Source organism: Eurypyga helias, unplaced genomic scaffold (assembly GCF_000690775.1).
Source record: "Eurypyga helias isolate BGI_N326 unplaced genomic scaffold, ASM69077v1 scaffold7239, whole genome shotgun sequence".
In the NCBI taxonomy this organism is placed as follows: Eukaryota; Metazoa; Chordata; class Aves; order Eurypygiformes; family Eurypygidae; genus Eurypyga; species Eurypyga helias.
In genome coordinates, this window is record NW_010272669.1 from 68,416 (window position 1) to 80,743 (window position 12,328).

The following is a 12,328-nucleotide window of genomic DNA, read 5'->3' on the forward strand; positions in this document are numbered from 1 at the left end:
TTTTCCTCAGAGGTAGAACAAGAGGTGATGGACAAAACTTGGAAGATGTGAAATTTTATTCAGTCGTTTATCTTCCCACCGTAAGTGTGATCAAACACTGGGAAATGGATCCTAAAAAGTTGAACAAGGCCCTGTGCAACCTGTTCTAACTTCATCTTTGAAGTTAAACTACATGACCTCTGGAAAACCAACCAACATAATTCCATGAGTTTAGACGTGGATAGTCAGTAGCATAGTGTTGATATTGCATAAAAATTATAAAAACTTTGTTAATTAACCAGATTCTGGCTTTGCAGACTGTGGAACGTAGATCACCAGAAGATGCACTGCATGACCATACATTTGATATTTTGGCACCACAAGTCTTGTGGCGATTCCTTCATAATCAGTGCTTTTATTCCAAGATTATTCTTCAGCCACCCCTTTGTTCTTTAAGTTATCAAAATAATGGACTATTATAATCCTACATCATACAGCCATTATATTAAAGGCTAAAGGACAGAATAACCATTTATTCCTATAGAATACAATGTTAATGTAGAAAATATAAAACTTAGGCCTTGAAACTCAGATTTGCCCTCTGCATGAAGATATACAGATAAATTTCACAGAGCTCCTCTTTTCTTAACTAGCAATCAATAAACATGGATAAAAGTAATCAGCTAGACAGCATTTCATCTCCTTATCAAAATAATTAGCAACACCAAATCAGTTATACTCACAAAAACACATTGAAAAGAACAAGCGTTACTGAAAACATAATATGAAAACATGTATCATTAATAATACATCACGTAGTCCAAAGTTCATGAGACTGAAAAAAGTTAATAGCCAAATAACTATCACTATTGTTTTTTTATATTCTTAAGTATAGCTTTTTGCTGTGAAATGAGGATCTTCACACATGATTCAGTAACATGCTCTCTCCTGAATTCAACACTTCACTCCTACTCACCCTAAACCTGAAACAATGACAATTTGTTTTGCTCCTGGAACTGTGATGTACACACAGTAGTCTCTTTTCTGCTTTTGGTCCATTAGGAAAGGCCACAAAATTATTCCCTCACAAGTCAGTTATAAACATTGAAGACCAACAGGCCATCAGACAGATCTTTAGGAAGTCAAAGGAAGGAAAATAACACTAAGTGACTGCAAGTACTTTGATTCTAATACGCCTTCTAGAAAACATTTGCACTCTAGCTCCTATCATTTGCTTATGGAAAAAACCAAAAAAATAGAAAAATTACAGCAAATTTAAAGTGAATAGTTAAATATATTGTAGTAAACGTTTTCTAATAAAGTAAACTTGGTAGGAAAAGCACGTTTTAAAGTAAGTTACTACTCCATCACATAAAAAGTCTTTATGATTACAGGATATATTAACCAGCTATTGGCATTAGAGAGATCAGTGAGCCACAGCTGTATGTTAAACAGTGGTATTTCCAAGTGATGTTCATATTCTCTAGAGACACAATGTGACATTCTAGGCATCTGTTTACCCTTCTTCCTATGGTGAAGATAATTATTGCACTGAGAGCGCCACTAGGAAAGATGATATTAAACTCATTAAAAAACTTAGCTGTTTAAAATTAAATTCTTAAATTCCTTGATAAAAACGCCATACCCTCATATCAACCACACTGGATGACTGGAAATAATAACATAAGCATCTAAGAGAACTTCATGAATTCTGTCAGCAATACAGAGCTTAGCTTGAAAGCCTCAGCCTTACCATCACAGCACCATTAAGGCACCAGGCAGATTCTAACACAGTATGAATGCAGACATCAACTCAAGTCTTCATTTTTCAGTATCATGCCTGTTCATTTTGTGCCAACAACCAGCGAGGTTTTTAAAAAGAGGAAAAATAATTTCTAATTATCCATGTTTCTCTAGCACATTGACAGCTAAGTTTGCAAGTTACAAACTGGAGGATGGTAGCTATCAGTGACCAAACCCTAAATAATTCTACAAACATTCACACAATTTCCTGCCACAAAACAAAATACCAAGTTAACTATAACACCACAAATAGAGAGAAGAGGAAAGAGATAAAATTGGAAGAAGGCGAAGAAGAAATAAGAATATGTAAAATGTTTTGCAAGCATTACTCACCAAAAACAGACTTCTGAAGTTGCTCAGATCGCCGAAGAATTCTTCTATGCTTATTGCTTTGGGATCAAATGTAAAGTATTCTCCCAAATTTTCATACAATTTAGTCATGTTATTGTGCATGTTGGACAATTTTTCATATTGCTCTCGGGCACTCTCAGCAAAGCTGTAAGGTTTTGTTAAGGAAAGTACTTCAAATGTAATCCAATGTAACAGTAAAAAATAAAGAGAACTCAGTACAAAGGTTAGAACTGGAAAAGTTTTGTTAGCGCCGTCCTGCTTTCAAATATGACATTTTTATATAATAATGCTTACATTTCTGTAAGTTCACACCAACATAAGGTAGTGGCACATTTTTCCATCAAATAATCCCTGTCCAATGGTGATTATTTGCCCTTAATAAACCATACAACTGACTTTATAAAATTTCCAAGTATCTTGGGCATTTCTCTTCCAGGAAATGATTATTTTGTAAAATACATTCTAAGAAAAAACATACTGAAAATTAGTTTGCTGTAAGAATCTGTGATGCCCCACTCTGGTCAAGTGATGTCATGGCCCCCCTATTATATACATATATTTTATATGTAGAATTTGCATTATGCGTAACTACCAATGACAAAATTATAGACTATGACATCTAATTTTCTTTGCCTTTTGTTTTAGATACATCTTCTTCGTGGATCCTTTAATGCCTAACCACATAGGTCAGCTCATGCCGCAGGCTTCATGTACGTTACCTGGGGTGCGGTCTCCTCGTAACTATGTAATAGCTCAAAAATTATAAAAATGGAATCTACACCCACCTGTCCCAGTTAACTGACAAACAGCTTTGAAAAGTTGTTAGCAAGAAAAACACCATGGAAAAACAGATGGGTTTGGTTTTTTTTTTTTAATTATGAAGTATAGAAGTCTAGAAATGAAAATGAAAATGAGATTTACTTCCATTCCAGCTGCCATTATTAAAAGTTTAGCATAAACCTTTTAAACAGAAAAATGTGGCTTTTTTTTCCCCCAATATGAAAAAAAAAAGTTTAAAATTCATTTGTAGACACACAGAAGCTGCAAGCTATGAAGGGAAATATTAGTTTTCCTCGAAGGAAGCAAGTTTCAGTCTTCTTTTCTATTCTGTTGCGGTTGTTTATATCCACAAAGATACAAAGTCACAAATCACTGAAAAAAAAAGCTAGTACATGATTAAACTGGTTCTGCTGATACTGAATTGCAGCTGATGAAAGTGGTGTGCAGTACATATCAAAACCCAAGAACAAAAGACAGAAGTTATTCCCTGAACTACAAAAATCATGCAGCCTGGCTCCCTGTGGCTTTTAGTTGTAACGATTCTTCCATGCGTATTCTGATTCTCAATAAACTAGAGCTCATGCTTCAACCTTTCCCATACTTGAATCTCTAATTTGAGACTCTGACTACTATCACATTTCTAATTACTCAGTATCTATATATTTGAGACCCCCATCCCTCTGCAAAATAACAAAAATCTGAAAACTAATTAGGGAAAAGAGACATACAGAAAAATTGCATAAACCATTTATTTTGAGATTAGACTAAACCCAAAAATGATTCTTCAGTAAATAGTCAATATATGGCAGAATAAAGAAAGGAAATTCGGGTGGATATTCTATTCATAACATTTCTGTAGTTTTTGGATACTGCTGAGTAACTAAATGCTGTCATTCCACAAAATACATGCAGGAATACCACGGCTGAAAATATCTTCACTTGGAAAGAGTCCTAATACTCCACTTGGATTTTCCTACTCTAACTAATGGGAGGGTATGTAAATAGTCATTTAAAAACTGGTTTTTAAGAGTATGATCAAAGGTTTTATTTAATGTGAATTTTCCTCCTAAAAAATTATTTCCAAGGAATCCTGTCTTCTTCATTACAGCCTCAGTAGCGCAAGAGGAAAGCTGTATTCTTCTGTTAGGTTATAACGTCCATATAGAATTACAAAAAGAAACCAACAATATGATGGATCTTAATATATAAATATCAAGATTTTGAAATGGTAATACCTACCTATATAGTTTCACACCAGTGCAAACACAGTAAGACTACCTATATGTCCAAGTTTATTGAAATGAAGTTTAACCTGCTTGGTTAGAATTTCAAGCTTGAACTGTTGAATCACTCATCTTAATACAAGACAAACTTGGTAGAGTTCAGTCTTCAGTGACATTTAACTATGCAAAAGGAAATGAAAGTTTAATGGCAAGAATACGTTAAATAGGTAATAATGGCACGCTACTGAATTATTGAGCACAGTCTAAAAATTTTAGAAAAACATGAATTGCTTTAGAGTTTGTAGACTATTCTGTTTTTTAAAGGAACCACAGATAAAATGAGTATAATTATATACCTTCATTTTTGTTTGGTTTTTTTTTTTTCCTAGCATTTTTGGTGAATTGTTCAACAATCTCATATAATATAATACAAAACCAAAATAATACACTGGAAATCACTGAAAAGTCTGAAAGAAAAAAAGAAAAAGCTTTCAAACATTCCAGATTTGAAATTAATTATTTCAGACAAAGCTCTCAAAGTCAAATTCTCTTAGGTTGCACATTCCACATAAGAAATAACAAGAGTGAGCTCTATAATGAAAAAAACAATACTGCTACTGAAACAAGAACATATTTTAAAGTAACACTGTTGGAACATATACTATAGTTTCAACATTATTATTTATCTAGTGAGTACCAAACTGCAAATAAGAAACACCATTAACAGATGGCTTGTAAGACAAATGTCAGTAAGATGGATGAATATGATGAGCAGAGAGAAAATAAAGTATTTTAACTATACTTAATTTTGAAGAAAACAAGTCAGTGCTGTAGAGACAATAGTTTTCAGTCATATACCATGTCATATTAACAAAGTTCCTCTTTGTCACACTCTATGTGCTTCATACCATCTTCATACTTATAAAATATTAGTAACTTCAAACATCACCTTGAGATGTACTTCTTCAAGTCATTGCAGAGACAGTCAATACAATAATTCCAGAGAAGCATTCCTACCTGTCTACATTATTTCACAAAAAAATATTACTGAAAAATCTAAGATACCAAAACTTTGCCAAATAGAAATACTTACTTCCAAGCTTTCATTAATACAGACCAAAGCTTTGAGTGCTTATTTAAAAACTGTAAGCAAGGTTTCATTTTATCTATTTAAACCAAAACTAAAATCACAGAATTATCAAGTGTAAACATGCTTGTTCAGCTAAGAGAAATTATTTTATACACAAGCTTGTTTTTCCACAAAGACATTATTTAGTTTCATTTATAATCATATGAAAATTCTAAGGAAACATTTTATTGTAAATAGTGTTATTTGGGGGAAAAAACCAAACACACAAAACAAACAAAAAGCATCCCACACTTGGAAACGTTTTTCCATCTTCAGTACCATACCTATCTCCCCAAGTTCCATATAAACCAAGAAAAATGGGTTTGTAAAGCTGAAGATACAGAGAGTTATTACTTTACTAAGACTAAGAAATACACTATTGCAACAATAACAGACCCATATCTAAACACCATTTAGGCAACTCTGTATACATAATTGTTACTGAAATTTTGAAATACTTATTTTGGTGGCTCTAAGGTAAAGGAACGTTTATGCCCTTTAATCCATTTCTTTTTTTTATTTTAATACTGCAAATGGCAACTACACAAAACTACTCTGAGATTTTTTAAGTGTCAATTTTGAATTTTTGAAGAAGTGGTATTTCAGTTTAACATTTACAGGTGTCTTCTCAATGTGCTAACCTATTGCATTGGTTTCAACACCTTACCCTAAGGTCGATAAATAAATAAGTCACTGTTCAATAACAAGTACAAAAAAGTCAATAATATATTTATCTCAATGCAACCCAATAAAAGCCTCTGTAGGCCATGCCTCTAACAAAACGCTAACGAAAGTCACAATGCAAACAAATAACAAAAGGAAACTTCACGTCTTTTAAACTGCAAAGATACAGGTAAATGTAGAACATTAACTTCCATTATTACTTTATTAACCTTTATTGCCAAATTTCAGTTATCTGTTAATTCTACTTTTTCCTGTCTCTTCTTCCTCTTAAAAGAGAGGTTGGAATACTAAAAGAAAGGCTGGGAAGCTTCCACACCTCTTTTCTTTCTTTCTTTTTTTCTTTTCTTTAAAAGGATTCTGTTTACCGGTTTTCACTAAATTTGCTGTCAAATTAAAGCTTCCATTCAGTTTAGTGGTTTGCTTGACAATGACCACAAGTAAGGGGAGAATAGAAATGTTTGGATACCCAGACGGGTAATATTCTCACTGCAGAAATCCTTAAGTACAGTGTCAGTATCAGAATATAGGTGAGTATAAGTATGGCTGTATAAAGCCAGCTGTACTTACAGAAAAGATATTTTCAGTCATTAAGTCAATGATTTTTTATACTTTGAAATATGACCAGATCACTACAGTTTGCTGGCATTTCAGTGCAATGCTTAAATTAATTCACTTAATTAAGCAAGCAATGGATACAAATGTTACCATGACACTATGCTACTACATTATGTCAGAGATGAAGAATCACTAATTACCACCAATAGCACAATTAAATGCCTTATGTCCATATTAGCACCACTACTGTGGTACTTCTATGCTTTCTTTTTACTGGTTTCTTCCATGTAGACAGACGAGGAAAAAAGTTCAGAGAAATCAAGGTTAAAGACCCCAAACCTGCTAGAGGGAAAGTCATCACTTCTACCATAACATCTGCTATGAATTGCACATCAACATATCAACAACTTATATAATAGTTAATAAAGTACCTGAACACACAAAAAACTCACTTGCCCAGAGGCAGGACCTACTACTGTCAGCATTTACAAAGGAAAAGCTAGCACTGACAACTTGGCATTCACCAACAATAAATATGCCACAGTAGAAAGAACATTGTTAATTTAACTATAATTATGAAAAATGCACTGGTGTTCCAGCAGTTAAGGAGGCTCCTCTCCAGGGCATATAATCACTATAAAAATGGAATTTAAGGGATGTTGAGTACAGGTCTGAAACAGTAAAACAAACAGCCCACAGAGTCTTTGATACCTCCCGAAGAAGAAAGAACGCACTGCAAACAAAAAGGAGATACCTGCCACAAACTCCTTAACACTGTGCAAAAGCATTTCAAAGACTGAACAGTTGTTCTTTTGACATGTCCTTCCATCTGCTGGTCACGGGAAGCTGAGAACAGGTGAAAGCAGCACTCCATTGGGAGAGTTTTTCATGCAATGCTTGATTCTCAAAAGTTTGTTCTGACACTAAAAGATTCATTTAAGAAAGAGGCAGCTGGCATTATGCTACAGATGGATTAACTCCTAACAGAGAGCAAAACCACACTCACAAAAGAAAATAAAGGATCACTGGGGCCAGAGATGAAAGATGTTCTCATTTATAAATATATTCAACCTAAAGGGAAAGAATCAATGCATTTAGCATATTATAAAAATTAGCACTACGATGGGAAGGCAAAAAATAATCAGCTTGGGATTTTCTAGGAGTCTGCAAAGGCAAGTCACTTGAACTTTATTTATTTAAATATCTGATCTAATTATTTTTCAGTTAACCAGTTTTACAGAATTTATCACTGTTTCTTATTCTACCATAAGCATGGATCCTAATATTCATTACAGACAAAAAAGTGATTAAAAGTGAGCCCAGCATCACTAAAAAAATCCAAAACCAGAAACATGGCTTTGTTACAAATCTCCATATGATTTCATTTAAAGTTTGTCCACACCATTCTTTTTAGGTGCACTTCTCACTGTTTGCTTCCTCAGCTAAGATTTTTATATGACACACTGGTTTTAGATAAAAATTATAATAAATCATAATCTATAATTCACAATAACAAAACTGGTAATTAATTTACCATTTCCAATGTAAATAAATTTTCTCTTAAAATAACTGATTTTTTTAACAATACACTGTGTTCTGTTTGTTAGCTCTAAGGTGCAGATTGATAAATCCGCTGCAAGGAGTACAAAATGCCCATGAACTACATCCTTACGTAATGATAAAGCTCCAAGCCTTCATAATCCTAAACACTGCAAGACTGAAAATATGTCAATGTGTATTCTTCTGTGCTTTACTAAATTTATAATTTGATGTAATTTATTATTCTGTTAGCTATTCCAAACTCTTGAGTACTCATTTACTGTTCTGAAAACTGACAATTTCCATCAGAATGTTCTGTGTCTCAGATAATACAGTTTAATTAAAACTGGCTTATTTAAATTTCCATGACAAATTGTATGTTTGAATGTTTCTCTCCTGTCCTGAGCTGAACTATGGAATTAATGTCAGCAGTACTTGCAGCAGGAGGGAATGCAGCCACATGTCATAATGCCACCTTATTATTCTGGAGATACGCATACACACTACAACTCTTTACAGGGGCAGATACATATGGAATATCTAGAACAACTCACATACCAATAGCTAATGTTTTGATAAAATTACAACTTTGTTATTAATTCAACACAGAGTATATACATTTTAATAGCATAAAAGCAGTCTATTATCAATTTCCTGTGTAGTCTTCTATTTGGAAGAAACAGAAGTTAGTTTTACTTCCATTAACGAATTGTCAGTCAGCTCAATAGGTAACATGTTACTGCAGACACTGTGGGAAAATTAATAAATGTGCTGAAAGATTGCCTATGCAAAAAGCTTGAAAGTAAAACTGTTGGAGCCAGAAATGACATAGTTGGGAGAGAACTAATCAGGCAGAAAGTACAATGTAAATAATCACATAACAGTTCATTTTTATTTGTATGCCTTTATGATATATTACATAAAGCACACAAGAGTGGGATTAAAAACATTTGTGACACCACTCTTCATAAATGCTGCATTTTACCAATATCCATGTGTGGGTCACCAGATATGCTTCCAAATTAACCTTACTCATAGGTGGCACTTGACATTCTCAGCAGTTAAGAAATTAGCAACAAGGGGAAACTAAGTGTACAGTACAGCAGGCAAGAAAACAGAAAACAATTACAAAACTGCTTCTGCAGAGGGGTCTGCACTTAGAGATACATTAATGAATATTCACAACTTAATTCATATTTGCCCTTCTGCATTTCTAAGTGTGAATCAAGTGCTGAGTAACAGTCAAGCTGAGCTTAAACAGATGTCTGTGCAGTGGAACAGGTTGTGCAGAGAGGCTATGGACTTTTGGGAGGTAGTCAAAAGCCATCTTATGCCAGTTTGGAGCATGCTCTTAGATAGCTCTACCTAAGCAGCAGGGTTGGACAAGATGACCTCAACTGATCTCTTCCAACTTCAACCATTCTGTGAATCTGAGAAATCTAAATGAACAAGGCTTTGCTTAGCCTGTTTATACATAACTTCCAATTTCAATATAGGACATCTCAAATAATTTCTTCCCCTCTAAGATGGATATATAATGCAACTCCATTCCATTCAAAAAATACCAAATTTACAAATAGATTTTACACACTGTACTTTACCCAATTACAGTCTTTCTCACTCCAAGCAGGCCAAATTAAATCAGTTTCTGAGAACTGCTGAAGAGAAACATGAAACACTAAAAACAAACCAGTTCTCAGAATCCTCACAATGAACTATAAACATCCAGTTGTAAAATTACCTTGCTGCATAGTTCATTACTTCAACAAATCAAATGGTCTTCACTGTTTAAACTTGTCAATAAAAATGGATTATTCTCCTCATCATCAGAATTTCACAAGATATTAACAATTCAGCTAAAGCAATTATAAGAACCAAGTAATTGAGTCTATGTATCTGCACTGGATTTGATTCAGCTTCCTATCTGCTCTTAAGCCAACTCATTGTCTGACTTTACAAAAAGAACCAAATCCTTGCTTCAAACTCATCTGTGAAAATAATATAATCCCTTGACATGATCACCTGAAATTAAAAGCTCAAGTACACTGCTTGCTAATCTATTGCCATACACTTATCACAGAGCAAAACACTTTTTTCCCCGAGGTACAGTTATCTACAACTACTATTAAAAAAATACACTAGAACTAGAAAACAAACAATTCTGTAACCATTTCCAAACCACTACCACTATGTGTGAAAATTTACTAAAAATATTTCAACCATACAAACTGCAATCTGTCCTTTCAAAACTCTTGCATACCATTTCAAAGCAGCAATCTGGATCAAGGAACTGCCAAACAAGGCTAAAAATGTTTTATAGAGCAGGAAGAGAAAGTTTGATTCAACAGTGTCATTATCTTTAATGAAGGATGTACCAGCGCTCTCAGTTTCTAATCTCCCAGCTCATTCATAATAGAGCATTCTTGGACTTGAACTGAAGAAACACAAACAGAACTTGCAGCTGAAGACAGAAAATCAGCTTAAATAACCCTAAGTCATGTACAGCGATAGCTTTATGTTCACCTGCTATCAGTATGTAAACAGATGCTAACAATTTTATCATTCACACTGCATACATAATACATCTCTGTGACTACACAGAGGACAAGACTTCGGGAGCATACACAGGTAATTATGAATCACACTTACATACCTGATCTTTTCTTCCTGTTGAAAGCCTTTGGGTTTTGGTTTGGGTGGGGTTTTTTGGTTTGGGTTTTTTGGTGGTGAGATTTTGGGGGGAATGCGATATTGCAGAAATCACCAGCTACCCAAACCACAAGTCAAAGAAAAAGACCCACAGAAGGAGCCCCGTTTTATCTGTTTATACAAAAATCATGTACCTCTAAAGAGCTTAAAGATTCACTAATAAAATAGCCATAAAAAGCTCAGTGTGAGAATTCCTTTCTCATTACAAAGCAAATTAGCTCATCATTCAGTGTCTGACAGCATAAAGAAAAAAAAAATAAAACCACCACACAGACAGAAAAAGAATTGCTTCACAGTTATGATAGAGCAGAGGTCTGTTCCTCACCCTGGCCTTTATTACATTAGTATCTGAAGAAGTCATCAACTACCAGAATTATTTAAAACAACTGTATTCACTGTGTACAGACACTATTTCAGCGCTTGTGTTTGTGAAAACAAAGCACAGGAAGATCACAAACATCCAATAATAATAATGCTAGCTGTGACCTGCTCCTAAATTGCAGAATCATGCTTAAGTTCATACTAATTAAGATGAGGCTTTCTGACTTGCCCTTAAGTAGCCATAAAACTTTCATCTTGATAAACCCCAGAAAAAACTGTCAACATTTACGTATTCAGCAATGATCTCAATTTTTCTCAATGATCTCAGTATTTTTCATGCATTCAAACTTCTCAATAATAAGACGACTATTTCCACTGATTCTACATACACCACTGTATTATGCAAAAGAGAAAGCTTATGTCAACATCATTTCAATACTGCCTTTTATATTTATACTTCTGTTAATCAGGAAGCAAAGATCAACACTCCTTTCTCAAAAAGTCCCATAGGACTCACTAAGCAAAAACTTATAAACAAGGGGGTTTTTTTATAAAATATTCAGTCCAGGGAACAAAGCTCCACAGGCTGTTTCTTAAATTGGTTTATATTGGAAAACTCTGCTCAAAGACTTACGACGCAAATTTACAAATTTCCTGTGGTAGCACGAAGAAGAAAACTTTAAAGGTAAATAAGAGCACTTGGCTCCTCAAACAGAACACATGAAAGGCAGCATTTATAAAGCCACAGGATAGAGAGAAGGGAAGATCTTATCTATCTTAAAATGTTTTTAAAAATTGGAAAAACTCAAAAATTAGACTCGGTATTAACCTAAACTAACATAAAATCACTACTTTTTTGTTTCAGGGCTTACTTGGAGGTTTATTTATTTATTGATTGATTCCGAGAAAGAGACAGTTGCTGACATCGAAAGTTAAGGATTTTTTTCCATAACTGTAATAGGGAAATAATCCCCAAAGTCCATATTCCCATTTTTAACAGAAGACAGAAAGATCAAAACAATTTCTAAAATCTCTAGAACTCCTGAAAGCAAAACAAACGTTTCATCCTGACAAAAGCAAAGCTTTATTTCAGCCGATCAAGTCACTAGAATTTTGAACCTGCTTTTGCAAAGACATGCTGAAAGGAATTCGCTGACACTGACTGACAGGCAAAAAACATCCTTTTAAAAGAATGGCAAAATGCCATTCGTGAATGAAAGACGTGGGCTATTTGGCCTCATTTGTTCTGAAATGG

At 34.0% G+C, this 12,328-nt stretch overlaps 1 protein-coding gene across 1 annotated transcript in view; it reads right to left on the reverse strand.

Annotated features, from left to right (window-relative positions):
• Positions 1 to 12,328, reverse strand: part of DIAPH2 (diaphanous-related formin 2) — a gene marked incomplete at both ends in the record, with an annotated part of 136,788 nt that overhangs the window by 27,260 nt on the left and 97,200 nt on the right. The window contains one exon of the mRNA XM_010159202.1: positions 2,116 to 2,280. Coding sequence (XP_010157504.1) covers positions 2,116 to 2,280 — 165 coding nt within the window. The remainder of the gene's footprint in view (positions 1 to 2,115; positions 2,281 to 12,328) is intronic.